General features: G+C 47.9%; 1 protein-coding gene across 4 annotated transcripts in view; it reads right to left on the bottom strand.

Annotated features, from left to right (window-relative positions):
- Positions 1-19248, bottom strand: part of CNNM2 (cyclin and CBS domain divalent metal cation transport mediator 2) — a 106897-nt gene extending 87649 nt beyond the window's left edge. For 2 of the 4 annotated variants that reach the window (XM_010714647.4, XM_085229169.1), the window contains exon 1: positions 17465-19246. In XM_010714647.4, the coding sequence (XP_010712949.3) occupies positions 17465-19028 (1564 nt within the window). In that variant the 5' untranslated portion in view covers positions 19029-19246. Of the gene's footprint in view, positions 1-17464 lie in introns of all 4 variants that reach the window. The other 2 variants (XM_085229172.1, XM_085229170.1) reach the window with 2 other exon arrangements.
- Between the last annotated feature and the right edge of the window lie 769 nt (positions 19249-20017).

Genomic DNA, 20017 nt, shown 5'->3' with positions numbered 1-20017 from the left:
GGAGAACAAAAAGTGGCAGAGCCAAGTGGCCCGCATGCGGCCAAGAGGAACATACAACTTTTAATTTTGCTTCCATGGATTTTAACAGCAGCGAGAGCCAGGGCTTACTCAATTGGGATACCTAAAAATAGCACTTGCCTAAGTAACCACACAGGACCACATGGGGCTCTATTTTCCTTAACTAGCTTTTGATCTAATGGAATTCTTCAGTTAAGTAAAAGAAGAAACGGGGTCTTTGTGGTGAAAGCACATGACCGGGCATTAGGAGAACTTGCTCCCACTTCAAACTGCTACAGATTTGGTGTTTAGTCTTCTACACAAAGCAATGCAGCTCAGAAAACAAGCCTCCACCCTGAATCCAAAACCTGACTGCATTTCAAGACAGATGCACCTAAGCTTGCTTTTCTCCTTCCAGCAAGCTGTAACCTATATCCATGAGCCAGGCAAGCACCCAGTTATCCTGGTGCACCCCATGCCAGCAGAGCTGATCTTAAAAGCCTTTTGTGTATCTAAGCACATTGCATTTATCCTTCTATACTCTGTTGCACTGACCTTTGTACTTGCCTCACAAGATGAAAACAAACCTCCTTACAAAGGTACGGCACAGTTCTTTATGTACTGGTAAGACGTCCCTCCATCATCCCAAAGGTGCTCGAATAGCACAGCAAAATAACAAAGTTATTGCACTCAGCATGAGAAAGCAGAACGGCTGTTCAGTAAGGTTGGAAAGTGCAAGAGCAGAGCGGAAGCTACATGCTGGTATTTCAAACAGTCAACAAGCGAGTAACCTGGTGAGACCTCTAAGACCTTGACCAGGATAGACAAGCTCTGCCCTGCCAGAACCGGCAGCTCTCCTGGGTTTGCAGAATCCCTTCTGCTTTCCCACACCGGGGTGAGGTTGAGCCTCTTCCTTTCACCCCACAACCAGCCTTCAAAACATTTGACTCCATAGTTGCTGCAAGAGCTGGGATTCTCCACAACAACAGGTTTGAGTAGAGGAGAGCAAGACAAGAGCTGGAGGAGACCAGGTTAGCCCCTCTCTGACTGACAGCAAAGCAAGCAAAGCTAGCACGAGAGCAGGAGACACTTCAGCAGCAATGCTGCAAAGCCAGGGCTTAGCACACCTGACAATACACTTAAACAATGCAAAACATCCTTTCCAACGCCTGCAGCAAGTCAGCTCATATCCTAAAGATCTAACACACATGGGCCCACAAGCGCTTGCCAAGTTGTCAACATGGCCTTTGATATCAAAAAGCTTTGAAACCCCTGCCTTAAAGGCCAACGCTTGTTTCTCCACCCATAGTTGAAATGCAAGATGCCTGAAAGCTATAGAACTATTTTAACATCGAGCATGCAGGAGTCCACACCGCAGAGCAGACACGTTCACTGGGAACTGCAGTTGGAAAACTAACAAGTCTCCTACTGCTACAATAACCGTAGCTGCGTAACGCAAGACTTGCCAGGATTGCAGGACACTCCAGTGTTTCTAGCGCTTTCTGTGATCTCCATTAAGTGACCAGCCCAAGGAGCACCTTATTTAAACTTGCACTGAGGGCTAGAATATCAAGGGATGTTGGGCAGGAAGGATAATTTACCACTTTTTTTTTTTTTTTTTTTTTATCTCTTCAATCAATTTGTACACCAAATCAAGATTTTTGTTTTCCTTCAGGGGGCAGGGAGAAGAAAAGACAGTTACTTCCCTATATGGCAAAAGAAAACCGAGCATCTCACCTTGCAGCCCAAACACGACAGATAGCAGAGGGGCATATCATGCATTCTTCACATAGATGCAATCCGTTCTCTATTGTACTCCCTTTCATTTCTTTTCTGGGGTGATGTTGACACAGTGACTTTCCCAAGTCAGAGAACACCATCTTCAGTCCCACGTTTTTCACATTTCCCTGACATCTCGGCTGGCCGCACTGCACCCTGGTGCCCCCTGGCACAGCCTAGGAGGGCCCACAGCACCTGATTCCCCATGGCATGCCACAACCCACTGGCTCCTACCAGGGTGGTGCACCAGCCCCCAGATTTACAGCCACAGCCCAGAGCTGTGATTCCACTCCCTAAACAGCATCACACACCAGCTGCTCAGAACACCCTGCCCACCGACACACACCAAGCAGCCCTAGCACACACTGCAGAAGGAGCCTGGTCTTTCCCCTTCAGCACAGTACTTAGGAGCTGTAAGACATGCATTAAGGCTGGTCTGATCCAGACTTTTACAAGCTTTACATTTCACACTAATGTTATCAGCTAGTAAATCATGCATGTTGAAAGCAAAAGAATTTTTTAATTTGCTTTTCCTATACGCGCTCCTTGGAACCGAGTGTTCTGCATGCCTTAATCGTTTTCTGTCAGTCATCTTTCCAATTAAGACCTGCTCCTTCCTTCCTCCCTAATTTTCCCAGTATCTTACAAAAACTTAGTTGCTGACATGTTCCAACAGGGACAAGAGAAATGATCAGTAGATATTAGAGAGTGCCAAGCATCAGCCAACTTCTCAAACAACTGACAGAGGAAATGCAGAGGAAATCCTCTTCAGAAGGAGAGGATTTCAGAGAAGAAAAAGAAACAGGTAATGAAAACCCCAAACAAACTCAAAAGACGAATCCCTATACACTAACTCTTCATTTTGTTAATTTGAATCCAAGCAAGACCAATCACTTACTGTTGGGTCACCTTTAATGTCTATTAAAAGGCACTACATGAGCTCTAACCTAAGGTAGACTAATCCAGGAAACAAAACAAACACAAGGACAAAAGTGAACAGTGTCTTTATGGATTACTTTTGCAGGAATACTCATTAACATGAGAATTATAGCTGTTTTTGCAGTCCGTAGGCACAGAAATTTGTCAAGGGCTTCAGATCAAGAGCTTGTCTGGTCATATATATCGTTATTCAGAGTGCACTTGTACAGGAGACCGGCACCTACCACACAACTCCAGATGAACAGTAAATGAACCATCCACTTGAACCACAAACGGAGTAGCTAGTGGTAGGTTTTGTTTTTAAACAAAGATGCTACTGATTATATATCAGCAAGAAGTCAAGTTGCAAGGCATTAACTAGTATGCTCTCATCTCATTTTCCCACCAGCAACAGGATTCACAGATCCAAGTTTTATTGCTCAATAGCCACAGTTTCTGCCAAAAATCACAAGGGAGCCAGGGGGAGGGAATGGCAAATATGAAATGGGACAACAGCTGTCAAGGTAATTTGATAGCAGTGATGGCTTCTTGAACCAGTGGACACTCTTGAGAATGTGAGCCAAGGCCTCCAGGCATCCACAGAAAAGCCAAGCAAGATAAAGAGCTCGGGGAGAGAGCTGATACAGATGTCTGAGACAGAAGAGAACAAAGAAAGCCAAGGCCATCTAACTTCTAAGAACTTCAGTTTTCCAAACAAAAAAAAATACAGAGCAAGTCCAAATCAGCCCTCCCAGCCACAAAGACAAACTATCTTTTGTTTGAAAAACGTTTGCTAGTTTTCCCAGTGCCCTGTCAAAAACATGCCAAAACTACAACACCCAAACAGAAAACAGGAGCAAAGAATGAGCTGACAGATTAAGGGATCAAATTAGTAGTTTTCTAGCAGAACTTTACTACCAAGCAGCTACCTGTGTTGAGGCTCATATAAATTACATTTACATCTCCAGTTCAATTTGTAACAGGCCAGTGCCCACAGTCAAAACCTTACTTGCTGTCTCCATAGCGCCAGAAATATCCAAAGGAAATAGTTATCACTGGAAACCCTGACAAGTTCCACACTTTTAGTTCAACTGCTTTGCTAAATGAGCCATCACTTCAGCAATGAGTCACATCCTTCAGTAGAGCAGTAAGAGGAAAGAAAGTTCGTTTGCCTATGTCTGTGGCACCTGTTTTAGTGACTATGGATCACTGAGACACACCAGGAGGACATGGAAGCTCTACCAGCAATCAGGAGCATGCTGGCTGTGACAAGAGCAGCAGAGAAGGGTCATACTTCAGCGATTATTCTAATCAGTAGCTTTAACTCCTATTTTTTCCCTACTTTTCTATCATAGCTTTTATTTTCTGCATTCTACGTTTTAACCTTCCTCCACGCACTGAATAACAACACTTTCCCCCCATTTCAGAGTTTCTGGATTCCTCCCATCCACCCCCATACTCAGCCTTGTCTCAACCATTTTGTAGGAGGTTGCAATATCTGAAAGAGAAAAAACCATAAACACACTATAAGTGCTAACGGCTTTGTTCAGTATTATTGTCATCCGCTAAAAACATGCCATCTCTCAAGACATGACTGCTATCAAGACACATCTGCGTGTACATGATAGCACTGAGACGGACACTAACACAGTCAGTTACGCATGTTAAAACCAGTTTGCTCTCACAGAGAAAATAAGCACATGACTACTGTCTTCAAGAATTGCTAAGTTTTATTGTTTCAAATGCGTACATCAAACAGCAGCAACCTTTGTATGTAGATTTAAATCACAAACTGCAAACCTAGCTTAATGTTCGATTTCTTCTCTAATAATATCTTTGAACACCATTCTCAAGCACACCCCTATAGTGAGGAGTCACTGGCTTGTTACTCTGGGCTGCAGATTTCCCCATAAGCACTACAGCTTCCTTATCTAACCCCGGAGGGACAATCTACCAGTCCTTGTAAGCACTCACTACAACTCAACCATCAGTACAAAAGCTTTTGCCTAAAGAGCATGTCCTGCAGAAAGGACCTCAGGCACAAGAAGAATGGGCTTTTGTAGCTCCTGACCCTCACACAAGTGGACAAGGAGAATCCCCAGAATGACTGACTCGAAGTCAAACAGGTTTAACAACCCTTCACCATCTCTGAGGCAGAAAGACATTTGCTTGGTATGTCACAGGTAAAAATGTGCATGAGTAGGGGAAAAGGCAATGACACATCCACCCCATGCAGCTTGTAAAGTTCTGAGGTTGCAACACTCCATCTCGTCCTTGCACGTCCTTCTGGGGCTGCCCAACCTACACCCACCATCACAGCCTTCATCGCCCTGCTGCAACAGAAAGGGATTCAAAATCAAGAAAAGGTACATTTTCTCTAAAAACAGAAAGCTACTTCTATTACTGCTGACTGTGACTTTTCCATTGAGATTTCTGAATTCGCAGACACAAATCACTCGTCCCTCATTTCAGCAATCCAAGGGAAGAAGGAGGAGTGAGGCCCTGCCCACCTCTTCTCTCCCAGGCCTAACCACTGGAGAAGGAAGAGGAAATAGATCAGGCCTTCACCAGTGTTCCAGTGACATCCATTTTCTGAATGGAACAAACAAAATTCTCAGCTCCCCCTCCTGTTCCTTCCTTCCACGTTACAAAACAGCAAAGAATCAGGATGGAGCTTGACAGAACAACATGGTCACAGCCCCACCATGCCATCACTCAAGCGGCAGAATCCAGTCTGCCAGCGCACCCAGAGAAAGCAGGAGCATGCCATATAGGAGAGTGAGCCTGCACAACCACAGAGCAGGGCTGATCCATCAAGAGGGCATATCTTGTACTTACTGTTATTCCCCATGTCACAATAGCATATGTAGAAATAAGGGGAAAAGCCCAATTCAGCCACTCCTTTCAGATCAAGTTTCACCAGCAGTGAAACCAGGACTGGACCTATGTCACTGCACCTCTCACCCAGATGGTTCAAGACCCCCTTGAAAGTACAGCAAATACAAGCACCAATTCTGTTATTCCCAAGAGAAACAAACCTGTCCATGATGCAAAACCAGCTTTCCAGCCAACACAAGAAAAAAGCTTGAGACTTCCTCTCTCATGATGGAGCCAAGTTTTTTTGTTTCACTTTGGTCAACATCTTGTCACCTCTCAGAAAGGAGAGCTACTTGTATATCTCTCTTGCTCTGAGCAACCTGATGGAGTTGCAGGTGTCCCTGTTCGTTACAGGGGAGTTGGACAAGATGGCTTTTAAGGGACCCTTCCAACGCAAACGATTTTATGATTCTATGTCGCACAAGAGTGGAAATTTAAGCAATAACAACAGTCCTGCCACTTAAAGACTTGCCTGCTAGGTTTTCAGCCTAGCAAAAACAGAAAAACATTTAGTGCGCAATCAATCATAAACTGAACGTTACTTTAAAGCTGTCTGAAAACAAAAGGCACATGGGAGAAAAAGGATAAATGGTGCCTCTGACACAGTAAGAAAAAAAAACAGATCACAAACTACTGGGTCGGTAAGGGGTTAGAAATCATTCAACAATGAACTTCACAACACTAATTTTTGTATCCATAAACTACACAGAATAAACCATTAACTGCTGGGGCATTCACCTTAACTCTGTCTCCAGTCCTTTAGCGGATGGCCTCATCTCACCTGTAGCTACTATCTCGCTGTCTCTCCTTTCTTCACCTTCTGCCAGCAAAGTGTGCCAAGAGTACTACACATCAGTTTGCATAGAGTGATGACACTAAATAAAGACATTGACAGATAATAACCTCAGGGCAAGAGAAACAAAAATATGACTAATTAGTGGGACTGTCAGTCCACACAAAGTTGCAATTGTAACATAAGAAACCTCTTACATGAAGAGCAAACTCATACTATATACATAAAATTACAGGAGAAAAGGAGAAACGTACCTGCTAAATGGTTTTGTGTAAGCCAGTGTAAGAGGAGAGAAAAGAAAACAGTTCTCATTCTAAAGCAAAGTAACTGAATCAAAAAAAGAAGGCATATCAGGGTATATGAAAATTTGATCTTTTGGATTTCCCAGAGCTGTCCAAATGCTTCTCCTTCAAAAACAACATGTTCTTGCCTGCACTTCTCTGATACACTATCAAAGTGGGTAACGTGAATGCAAAAAACATGGCAAATACCTTGAATCTTGGCAAAACGGAGAGCATGGCTCCTTATCTCGGGTAAAGCCAGCACAAACTCTTATTCTGTAAGTGGACGTTTTCCCACCATCCTCATCACCTGCTCCATTGTGCATCAATCAAACACAATCTGCTAAAGTAGTTCAGCCATTACCCATTAATGTCACCACATTTGTTAAATGAACATCCTGGTCTTGGATTAAGATATTCCAAATAGTTAATGGTTCCAGGATGGCTATATATCTACTTGAAAAAAATAAAATTAAAATTAAAAAAAATAAATAAATACTGATCTATCTTTTAAACTCAGTAGCGTTACTGGGAAATGGTCAGAGATACAGCTAGACAAGTTTCCCCTCTCTTAATATTTTCCTTGGAACTTCTGAGTTGGAGCCTGCACATTGCATGGGGCTGAGATGGCTATTACTCTTGGAAGCCGTTCTCCCAAATTCTTTCCTTTACTGGAAGATGTGAGATTGATGATTTACAAAGGAGAAACATATTAAGGCCTCTTACCACTGGACCACATTCAGCAGGCAAGCAATATGTTCAAATCCACCTTTCAAGCCAGGAGTCAGAAAACAAAGTGCCCTCAATACTCAGATGTATGTGCATCTTCCCTCCTCCCCACTCTCTTCCCCAGTTTGCCTCTCACACACAAAGGAGAAAGTTTACAGCAAAAACTAGAAAATTCAAAATAGCTGTTCTAGAAGGCAAGAAAAACATCAACAGAATAGAGCCCTTGACATCAGAGCTCACCTGGTAGACATCTCATCCTATATGCAGCAGGTGTGCCCCCAGGGAGAGCAGGAGAGATTGGGATTCCCATCTGTGATGCATCAGGCAGCATGGGGAATCCTTCAGCCCCACCTTTCAACCCAGGGGCATTGGAAAAAGACGGAAAAAAGAATGCTACTGTATTTGCTTGCATATTGGCTGCACACCCTACTACTGCACTGACAGGTTCCACCTTCCAACGGGCATCAAGTAACAGATCGCTGTAGTTTTTGGAGACTGCATCCCATTATGTAGGTAATTAAGTTCTTTCTGACTGCTTCAGCTGCCTGCCTCCACCTCTAACCTCAGGGGATTCCCATGTTGGGAAGCCTTCACCCCCCACCAAGACTGCCTGTGGGGTGAACTGTGCAGCTCTGTGGTGTCCAGGCTTTTCTTGGGAGCCTTCAGTCAGTACAACATGAGCTGGATTAAACCAGTAAGCTACTGGCAAAGCAGTTCCACATTAGTGATCATAAGTCTTCTCGGGCCTTTTGAGCTGAGCAGACAGAGCTCTCGGTCCTGGTTAGGACAGAGAGGTTGGTTTTATCATATGGAAAAGGAACAAAACTTGAAGATTGTTATGATCTCTGCAAGGGTCACATGCAAACATACAATATAAGGAGGTTTTCAGGCTTGTCATTGCAAGCAATGATTTTCAAAGGGATTTTGATTTTTCTGAGAGAAATCCTGTTCACGTTGTGTTGGAGAAATGCTCGTGCTATGAAGAAAAAAGAAAAATACTCCCAGTGCGGATTGTGAAGTCCTTGAATTTAACTGTGATCTAACCACCCCAAAAGGCTGCAGGCAAATAAGAATATTGAGGAGAAGATAAAAGTTATTCTGGTGATGGCAGGGAACCAGCATGTCCAAGTCACAGCCATAGAGCAGGGTAAAGCAGCCCATACTGGGAACTATCCTACCCTTACTTCTCTCCTCTCCTGTTGGACAGCAAGACCTACTCCAGAAGTCTTCATCAAATGTGGGCCTACTACCCTCACTCCATCACAACACTAAAAACTTTTGCTTTCAGCTTTTATTTTCCACACACATATCTCATTTATGCACTGGCAAAAAACATGAATTTGCACAGCAAAAACACATCGTGCTAATTTATCCATCCTGAAGCAAAACCAGCTTAGTGCTGTCCCTTGGCGTTTCAAGTCAGTGTTACTGGATAACGGACCGCTCAGCCCTACCGCACTAGGACAGCATTTAACTGAAACCTCTTACCAGGTGCCCTGTAGTACTAAATTAGGGCCCCTGTCTGCACTTGCAGACATTGTACAGAAATTGTAACTGTACTTGTTTCAAATGGAAAGATGTCTCAGGCTAGATAGGAAGAACTAAGCCTGCAGCTTGCCTAAAGCCCACAACCACACCTACTCTTGGTGCCAGATATAAATTTTTATCAAGAACAAGTTCACACCAGCAGAAAGTTGTCTTCCTTTTTTTTTTTTTTTTTTTTTTTTTTTTTTGTAGGAAACCAGAAATCGCTGACAAGCAATTCACAAGCAATAAAAGTGGGCACCCGCTCACCCCTGTCCTCACATAACTGCTGCCTAGAAGGGGCCTGCAGACTCCTGCTCAGCAGGGCTGCACTTTGAACCCCACAGTGCAAAGGGCAGGTGGGACAGTCCTCCCAAAGCAGGAGGTGGAGTGCTGGAAGGAAACCAGAAATGGCAAGATCCTTCTTCAAACTGTTTGCTGGTAGCAGAGTGACCAACTCGGAAGCAGAATCAGCGTTTTGTTGCTCTGATCACCATGGACAAGTAGGGAAAAAGGCCTCGTTCACCTCCACTCCATAAAGGTCAACAGCCATGGATGACTCTGTCATATCGTTTAAGAGATTATATCACCATAAAAGCTCACTATAAAAGAACAACCTTCATTCAGGCTTCTTGCAGGGGAGATCCTCAAGTGAGTGAGTGAGAAGCCAGTCTCAATGACATGGCTCACCCCGCGGAATGTTCCGTTTCCCAACGGAAAGCATCTCAGAGAACAAAACTATACAGATCTTTTGTACTAAACGTATGCGCTCATCTCCTGGCCCCAGCTCTGTCGGCTGGAGCAAAGCCCTTGCTTGGTTAATTAGTAACTGCGGCAGAATCACATTAAGTTATAACTCTTGAGGCCCCGGTAATCACCAGGTTGCAGTTCCCAGATTGACAGGCATCGCACTTGCTCTACCCTTCAAATTACAATTCCTTGATGAGAAGGGCTGTTGCTCCATATTTAAACACTGAAATTACTGTACCTAACTTTGTTTACAAGAAATACTGTTTGATGCAAAGAGACAAGTCCCACTCACACAAGCTTTTAGCTCTGAGGTTTCTGTCCAGTCTAGGGCTTTGGATACCTGAAGACAACTCAATTATAAGACAAGTTGCTTTTCTAGAATTTGTTTACTAGAACTCCCAAGCTGATATCATCTCTGGTAGGTAAAGAGCAAGACTGACTCATGTCTTTAAATCATGAAAAAACCCACAAACACTCATGTGAGAATCCTAATTTCCAACATGCCTGCTGACCCAGTCACCCATCTCTTGCATTTAAAGGTTGTGAAGTAAACCAATACAACTACCAAAGACAAACAGCCCTTTCGATGTCCCATAGACAACTCAGAAGTATAGCAAATTCTGAAAATCACTCTTCTGTTCAGTGAAAACTGGCTGTCTACCAGAAATCTGCAATGCTGTCAGGCAGTTTTAACATAAAACAGAAAAACAATGGCTCAAAGGTCTCCAAGGGCCGCTACTCACGACTCTTGAGAGTGAAAAGTTAGTACAGACAGAACCATAAACAGAGAAGAGAGTATTTTTGAGTAATGGAAGACAGAAACAAGAAGAGTTAGAGACAAGTTTGGAAGAATCAAAGCCTCTATGCTACTGAGACCAGGAATGGAAAGACGGAAAGACAAGCTGACCCAGACATTGTGCACCAGCTACATGTAGCATGGAGCTCTTCTCCAAGCACTGTGGGCTTTGCTCTAAGAAAGGGATCTCTCTACCCATGTGCTCTGATCTTGTAACATCATGTTTTAATCCAGACCCAGCAGAGCTTCTTCTGCCAGCAGGTATTGGGCCATGTTGATTCCTAGGCCAAAGGAAAGAGGTGAATTCCATCAGAATTTACTGACAGACCTCACTTCATCAGTGCAATCACAGAGAAAGTGAAACAAAAATCCATCATTGGATGGTCTTGAAAGGACTCTGTGACCTTCACAGGACACTGAGGTTGGATCAACTTGCCGATCAGGTGTTTTGTTTTGGTTTTTTTTTTTGGCATGTGCTGTAGTTCATTAGCTCCAAGTAGTTGCACTCCCATATGTAACTGCTAGGCTGTATTTTAGGATCCTGTCAGTTACGTAGAGTGCCAGGGAATGGTTCAGAGGAGTCTGTGTTGAGTCTGCATTTTATAAGCTCCATGAATCAAACTGTAAAGGACTTGGTATTAGAAGTGCAATTAGTTTACCCAGACTGACAAATGCACCACAGCTCTACAGAGGCACATAAGGTAATAAAAATGAGAGTTGTTCTTAAATATTAATGGAAAAAGTAATGCAGAATGAGATACAGACCCATTCAATACACTGCTCAGCCACTCCCTTCACTCTAGGCCACTTTATGATGCTGAAGCAGTTGTAAAACTGACTTGCGACTCTTCATATTGAGTATACACTACAAAGTGCCTGCAAACAGGTCTTCCAAGTTCTCCAGATCTTCACTCCTCTTTTCTATGTCTGCTCTTTATGTGAGCAAGACAAAATCTGACACTATTCCTCTCTCCAGTTGAGTGTCAGTGATGCTCCAAACTAAATGACCTAAAAACCCTGCTCATAATCCCAGGCACTACAGTGTTTGATTCCTTCAACAGAGAAGGGAGGGGACTGGGGCACTGAACGTCCATGAAATGTGAGCTGGCCAGCTCCCTCCTTTCCTCTAAAACCAGCTTGAGCAATACTACAGTGTGCCAAAAGGAAAACTGTCTTTGGATGGCTTTGCCACTCCTGCAATTGTGAATGACTCAATATTTGTGTGTCAGAATGGATTTTATACAGTAAATTTAAAAAAAGAAAAAAAAAAAAGTCTATTATATTACTACATTAGGTTAAACAACTGACAATTTTGTCCCAAATGTTTGCTTTGGCACAGAGCACTGAAGAGGCTGAGAAGAGTACCTCAGGTTCCCATCTTCCATCACATGGCTACCCAGAGATATAGAATAGACAATAATCACATAATTAAAAACTGCATTATAATGCTTACATACCGAGCCCTGAACAGCCTGATTTAGTGGGAGGCAAACTTGCCTATGGCAGGGTGGTTGGAACTGGATGATCTTCAAGGTCCATTCCAACTCAAGCTATTCTATGATACTACAGTGTCAAATAATAGTTGTACAGATATCTTCCATTCTTTGACTGAACAGCAAAACCACAATAGCGCTTCGTTCCTAGTTTAGCATTTTCCAGAGATCACGATCAGCAACGCAACCTTTACATCCATCTCCTTCTCCCACTCATGTTACAAAGCAACTGATGGAAGATACCACACTGTTACTGTTCACCTACACACAAAAGCTGACAAAGCTTCCGCGTTGATCAGATGCACTCGCAGAAAGGAGCAAACCTGTAGGCAATTTATTAAAGACAACGTATTTGGTTTCAGAAGTTCCTGAATCACAGCGTGGTGAGAGATGGTTGCACTACCCAACCATCTTGCTGCACTACTGAGTTTGCTCAGAAGTTGATGTTTTCCCCTTCCTCTCCATTCTACTTCAAAATTGGCCATTAAATGCTGCCTATGCAGACAGGACTGAAGTTCACATCTCTGCCTGCGACAGATAGCATTTACAGACAGAGAGAAAGCAGAAAGGAACCTGGTTCACTTGCGGAATCAGCTTCAGAATAGAAAGGAGTTTGCTAACTTGGCAAATGTTGTGGAGAAAACAGCATCATCTCGTCTTAGCTGAACAACAAGAGATCTTAACAATCAGTTAGAAAGCAATCAAGAATCATTCCCAGCACGAATGTCAGATTCAAACCTCTACTGCAATTCTTCTCCTGGGCGCTAACAAAGCGTAGCAGCCGGGACCCCAAGAGGAGCTGGAGCTGTTCTCAGACGCATCCCCTTGGCACCTCCCTCTCCACATGCCAGCAGGAGGGCCGCCTGCAGCAGCCCACATCTGCCCTTGTCAGCACGGCGGGCACAAATCCCCGGCGTTCTGCAAGGGCAGCAGAGCTCCTGGCAGCTCTGACCCTGTGGGTGCCACGTTGTCAGGCAGCCAAGAAGCCTCTGTCACGTGGCAGCCCCCACCCCCACATGCAATTTTCCGTTCAAGGAAGAAATCTGCAGGTGCATCAGGTTAAATCTTCTGGATCTCGGTGGGCAAGTTCCATCCCACCTACCGCTCCCCTATCCTCTTCACATAGGAAGTCTCCACGCTGGACCTCAACGCCCTTCCCTTTACGTGAATTTTCCCAGAAGGATCGGGGGAGATGCCTTTTATTAGCCAAGCAACTTTAAAAACAACATTGTTTTCCAAGAAGGTGTTTTACATATCTTAGATAATTCCAGAAGGGATTTATGTACTCTCTTCTTCTAGTAACGCTGCAGTCATAGCCCTAAACAGAGAAACAGCTTCAGGGACAGACAGCCTGTTAGATGAGGCAAAAAACAATTCAGATCTGTGACATGAAGGTTACTCATGTGTCATGGTAAACCGCAGACACTTATGGGAAGCCTGGACTGATCAGGATGGAAACCCAGAAAACCTGAAAGGGACCAGGAAAGCAGCCACCTAAAAATGTGGGTTCGACTAGTACCAGAAAGGTAAGTGATCTTCAGCAGAAAGAATTCAGATCAGAACAGCAGCAATGCTGAGCTTTGGGTCTGTGGGCTACCAACCGCTCACTGTCTCACCTGCTGCCAAAATGATCACCTGTGTACTCAAAAAAGGAGTAAATACGTCTGGGCATTCCCCTCTGTTCCCATTAAAAGTAAGGGTCTTATGCTTCTGGTTCCTGTAGCTTTCCTGCGAGCAGGATAGGAACTGGAAAAGAAACAGACAAGGTCCTACGTTCACACTAAACATGCACACTATTAAAAAAACAGATGATACAAGATCAACAGAGCATGAAGAAAAGATCATCAAGTAAATCTGACAAGGTTTTAGGGAAGAAAAATCCTTTATGGTCCAGTTGGTAATAATTTTAATAAGGAATCTAGGAATTTCCTCAAGGCTGCCATGTGATTCAGAAAATAAGGGCTCAGAACTGCTGCACAGTCACCACTTCTTTGTAATAGGTTATTAACTCTGATCTTTTATTATAACCTAATAGTGGAGGCAGATAAATGAAATCAAACCACATGGCTGCAAGTCCCCAGGTCTGCAAGGACAGATAAGGAGGAGCACGGCTGAGAAACTGCTGCACGTTGAAGCTGTCCAGGCCACCAGGAGAGCAGCTGTACAATGGCTCGTAGAAAGTGGGCCAATCTTAAAATATTAGTATTACAACACAGGGCTTTTCAAGCTGAATTCTTGTAGCTGTGGCATGCAGGGAGCTAGAAATAGAACGCTTTGGATTTGGGCTCACACACGCAGAGATCTGCCAGTGAAAAACACTACGAGCAAGTGCCAACGAACATTTGAACAGAGCCCTAGGAAAACTGACAAAAGGGAAAAAAAGCCCAGACACCAATCAGCAGGGGAAAGAGACCAGTGCAGATAGCCCTTAGCTTCTTTCCAAAAATGACTCCATTGTTCAGACACTCCTTGCCGCACCTTAGGAGCTGGGTGCTAACTGATCCTGGAGACGATGGCAGACCGACGAGACGCATCTCTGAACTGCCTGACTTTGCTCACTGCATGCCCTTGCCTAAGGTGAAGGGTACCTTGTACTTCCTCGCATTAAACTGGAGCTGAATGGGTCGGATTCAAGCAGTACACCCAGCCTGCACAGCTTGCTGGCAGATGGACTTGGCAGTGCTGGTAAGGGTTCAAGGTCTGTCAACAGGAATAGAAAACTGCTCCACTTTCAACAGCTTTTTATTTATTTTAAAATAAACAATGCTTTCTAGAAGAAAAGTGTTTCTGCAGACTGCTTCAGAAGTCATGTTTATTCATACTTCAAGAGATTAGAGCAGCAAGGGAATGGGAATGTGCGGCGGCTCTCTCAAAATTAAGTTTCTTGCCTGGCAGCGTAGAAGTAAAACATATATTCATTTTGCAGTTGTGGGCAAAGAACATGAAGAACAGGCTCACCACCAAACCCTCCCCCCAGCCTGCCCAAGCACCAGGACAAGTACAGAATTAGCAGCTCCATCCTCCACAACAGTGTAAGGACATCTATCCTGCCGTGCTTGGCTCTTCACCTCCTCCTCGTGAGCCTCCATCCTATGTTTGGGTTAAAAATATTTTGTTCCTGCCCCAAAAGTACGCTTCATAACCCCACCCGCTCAGCTCATTTCCAAACTTCTTTAAGAAAAGCCTCTTCCCTTGATCAGACTGAAGCATTTCAGCGACAGGAGCACCATCCCACGAGCTGCCCGCCGCACTGACAGCAGTGAAGGCCCTTGGGCAGCACCCAGGGCTTTGAAGAAGGCAGTGGAAGGTCAGTGTGGTGGGAAAAGGGTGATTAAGAACTGTAAGCTTATTTATTTCCAACGCTGTACCAGAGAGCAACGTGCAATTTGATTCTCACCCTTAATTTGTACATTCTCACGGGAATTTGGCAAGGTTGCTCTGAAGAAGAAAGTTTGAAGAACTCTTGCAAAAGACACTGCGCTATGCCAGATCAAGCAAGCTATCAGTTATTTACATTCATTTCAAAGGACAAAGGAAGCCATTTATTTCCACCGTATCTGCTTGTTTAAAGAGAAACCAGTTAAGACAGAGCTCATCCTAACCCCAGGGCTTGTTGATGCAGACCCACCAGCATGGCTGTTGGGGAGTAAATGCTGGGTAGGATTGAAGTACCCTGAACTAAGCCACCACTACAGAATGCAGGAGGGCACACGCATTGGTAAGCTGTCCTAAACCTGTGCTGCTGGGAAGTGTCCTGGTGCAGCAAGGGAAGTTCTCTGACTCTCAGTAAGAGCATCCTCTGGTCTGTAGCTCCCAGCAGCCCAGGGGAATTACAAAGCCTGTTTTAAGCACAAATTTCAGAACCTAAAAGGAGGCATATCTGGCTCTGCCACAACTCCAGGACTGAAATGCTTACTTGGTTCTGCCAACTATTAAATAAAAGGACTCTAACACACAGGAGTACTTCACCTCCCTCAATCAGGGAATAAAGCGTCCTGTGTAACATTCATTTCTTCAGACACACCAAGTCTGGCTACAGGCTCAGAACCTGTGAGCCTCAGAACATTGTGCTGTGTGGAGTCAGAATAACAAGGGGGAACAAACACCATGACCACACACACAGCAAAATCTACTTCACCAGCCAGCAGTTAGGTGACATAACTGAGGTTCCCAGATCCCAGCTGCAGATCCTGCAGCACTGACACCACAGGCGAGGCTCTCCCACCTCTCCCGCTCAACAGCTCTGATGCAGAGTAGCATTTCCCCACCTTACACTGAGGCAGAAGGAGGTAAACAGAACTGCAGTACATTTGCCTTCCATCTGTGAAAGTGAGAAAAAAAAGAGGAAACCGACGGCATAACCCTGAAATCTCCCACCTTGAGTTTAGAAAGAAGGAACAAACCAAACACCATGCTGTCACAGCCCGGTGCACGGACCCAACAGCACCTGGAAACATAGGTGGACATTGAAATTTGTTAACTAGAAAGACCATCTACCAAATGTACAGAGCTCTTTTCCAGGTAACTCCTAAGTGTGATACAAGGCAAATTCAGATATTTCCCATTAACCTCGCTGTGCCAATGCAGCTATTTGGATCATCTCCCCAGAACCAAGCTGCTCAACAGTGCAATGCTCTGAGCTCACCTCACCTTCCATCATCCAGCATGGGAGTCTGCAGACATCCCATCTGTTTCAAATCTCCCTATTTGTTTTCAAGCGCTTTTCTTTTACAGCCTGAATTGCTTTTTGGCTTGCAGAGGTGCAGGTTCCAAACCAGGGAGAAAAGGTGTTTTTCTATTTTCTCATACAAAACTTCAGATCACTTAAGACACCTGTCAAGCCAACACTCACTGCAATTAGAATGGAAAGACTCGACCCTGTTATGAAGCTACAAATACAGATGCTACATCAAAGATGCAGAAAGGCATTTCTTCACCCAGTTGAGTGTGGTCCTCAGGGCAAGCGGCAGCCTAGGTAAGAAAGCCCGTGACCCAAAATGCAACACAAACAGGTGCACTCAAATACACTGCAAAGCCCTGACACTGCCTGAGTCACCAGATCAAAGCATCAATCACCATAACAGGAACACAACCGCAGAGCTGAAGGCGGCCAGCCGAGCCTATGAATGGAGTGGGAATGCCATGTTTATCTCAGCACGTGTGCACGCTGAGCAGGAAGGAGAGGAGCGACCTGCACCAGCAGCCCACCTGCTCCTCCTGCCTGGACAGCTGAAAAAGCATAGAAAGATGCAGCCGAGCAATGGCTGCAGATTCACGTCAGCAGTTCCCGCCACAATGGGCAGATGAGTGGAAAAAAAAAAAAACAACAAAAACATGCCTGGCACGGTGCCCACGCACACATCCCAGGAGTGGGGAAAAGAGGCGGGGGGCACATACCATCTACCAGCCCCAGATCAGCTTTCTGGCTCAGGAAGCAGGCTGATGCCAGAAGCGTCACCTCTCACCACCCCCCGCGCACCTTTGAGCTCCCCGCAGCACCCAACCTCCTGCCCCGCATCGAGCCCACCTTTCTTGAACTCCTCCAGCATGGCGTCAAGCTTGGTGTCGTTGAAGACAAAGTGCAGCGGGTGGTTGTAGAAGCGGGTGATGGTCTTGAGCAGAGTGCAGTCATCAGGGTCCACAAAAGCCAGGTCCTTGACGAAGAGCAAGTCCACGATGTTGGAGCGGTCACCCTCAAAAACGGGGATGCGGGTGTAGCCGCTCTCCATGATCTCAGACATGGTGTTGAAGTCCAGCACAGCCTCAGCAGCAATCATGAAGCAGTCTCGGAGCGGAGTCATCACATCCTCCACTGTCTTGGTGCGCAGCTCCAGGGCTCCCTGTATGATGTTGAGCTCCTCCTTGACCAGGTCGTTATAAGGGTCGGTGACCCGCAGCATCTCCAGCAACTTCTCACGGTTGTAGACCGTACCGATCTCCTGGCCCAGCACGCAGTCCAGCAGCTTGCTGACCGGGTAGGAGGCCGGGAAGGTCATCATCATGAAAAACTTGGTGAGGAAGATGGTGTTGGCGCCCACGGCCAGGCCGTGCCGAGAGCAAATGGCCTGCGGCACGATCTCGCCGAAGATGACGATACCGATGGTGGAGACCACCACGGCCACCAGCCCAGAGCCAGCGATGTCGTCCAGCAGGATGGTCAGCGTGGTGTTGACCAGGACGTTGCCCAGCAGGAGGGAGCACAGCAGGTAGTTGCCCTGGCGGCGCACAGGCTCGATGCGCTTGGCGTAGTTCTTCTCTTTGTCGGTGCCACAGTTCTGCACGATGCGCAGCTCCATGGGGTCCAGGGCCATCAGGCCCAGGTTGAGGCCGCTGAACATGCCCGAGAGGCAGAGCAGCAGCGAGATGAAGATCACCTGCAGCCAGAAGGGCAGCAGGAACTTCTTCTCCTCGCCCACGATCATCTTAGTGTCCTCTCCGTCGTGGTAGATCCAGGTGGTCTCGCCCCACGGCGGCGGCCCGTCCCGCCCCTCGGCGTCTACCATCCTCCCGGCGGCCCCGGGCCCCAGCGCGGCGGCGGAGACGGAGGTGCACAGGTAGTAGGACTTGCTCTTCTCCGTCTTGCGCAGGGGCTTGATCTCGATCTCGATGATGCCGGAGGTGCGGCGGTTGAGCACGATGTGCGGCAGAATGATGATGTCCGACGTGCGGATGCCGCAGCGCTGCGGGGCTCCACCGCCGCCTCCCGCCGAACCGCCGCCGCCTCCGCCGCCGCCGCGCCCCGCCGCCCCCGCCGCCGCCCGCCCGCCCCGCCGCCGCTCGTGCTCCGTGAAGGCGATGCGCGACCACGTCTCGTTGTTGATGTTCTGCCCGTAGACCCGCAGCTTCACCCGCGTCCGCTCGCTCACCCGCAGCGCTCCCCCCTCCATGAAGGAGACGTCGTCCGTGTCCTCCAGCCGCAGACCGATGATCACCGTCTCCTCCGCCGAGGGGACGGAGGCCGCGGGCGACGCGGCGGCGGCGGCGGAGGCCGGGGGCCGGCGGCCGAGACAGGCGGCGAGCAGCAGCAGCAGCAGCTCCACCCGCGCCCCCCGGCCGCCCCCCGCCATGTTCCCGCCGGGCAGCGCGGCCATCTTTAGTCAGGGCTCGGCGCCGCCGCGGCCCCGCATCGCCGCTCGGCGCCTGCGGCGTGCCCCGGTCCCCCGGCGGCGGCGGTGGCGGGCGCGGTGGCGGCGGGCGAGGCGGCGGGCACGGCTGCCCGCGGGACCCGACGGGCGGCGACTGCGGGGCCGGGCCGAGCCGAGAGCCGCCTCAAGCCGCTGCCCCGCCCCTCCCCGGCCGCGCTCAGCCAATCGCCACCCGCGAACGGGCCGGGGGGCGTGGCCGTCAGCCCGGCCCTCCGCAGCCGGCCTCTGCCGCGGCCTCAGCCCGAGGAGCGCGTGACTCCGGTGTGTACGCCAGGCGGCTGGGGGCGGAGCCGGCCGCGGGGAGGCGGCCAATAGCGGCGCGGCCGAGGGTTGAAGGGGTGGAGCCTCGAAGGGGCGCGACCAATGAGGGCGCGGAGCGGCCGGCAGGTCGGAGCCGGCGCGTGCTGCGCGCGGCGGGGGGACGGGACGGGACGGGACGGAAGGGAACGGGACGGGACGGGATGGGACGGAGCGGGCAAAACAGAACAGGACGGGCCCTCTCGGCGTCCGTCCTCCCACCCGCCGCCGCCCGCCCGCCCACATTCCGCCGCCCCACAACGCGCCGCTACCCGCTCCCCGGCTCCGCTCCGCCGTCGCCTCTCTTTGCTCAGCGGTCGCGCAGCGCCCCCTGGCGGCCACTCGCCGCCTCCCCAGCGGAGCGCTGAGAGCGCAGCGCCGCGCCGGTGTAGCGGGCGTGGTGTGACGGGCTGATAGTTGGGTTTAGCGGCCTTTCCCAACCGTAATGGGCCTATGATGTTAAGATCTCCACGTTTCTCGAACATCTCCAGGCCCGTGGGTCGCCCCATGCAGCTGCCAGAAGTCTCTCTCCCGACACACGCGGGGCTGCCGAGGCCATCGGGCGCCGCTCCCGGCACGGACGGGATTTGTACCGTCTCGGACACGCACGGCACAGCGAGGGGATGCTCACATGGCTG

The sequence above is a fragment of the Meleagris gallopavo genome, chromosome 8, assembly GCF_905368555.1.
Source record: "Meleagris gallopavo chromosome 8, MGAL_WU_HG_1.1, whole genome shotgun sequence".
Taxonomy (NCBI): domain Eukaryota; kingdom Metazoa; phylum Chordata; class Aves; order Galliformes; family Phasianidae; genus Meleagris; species Meleagris gallopavo.
The sequence above is the reverse complement of the archived record's forward strand: the minus strand, read 5'-3'. Positions and strand labels throughout refer to the sequence as shown.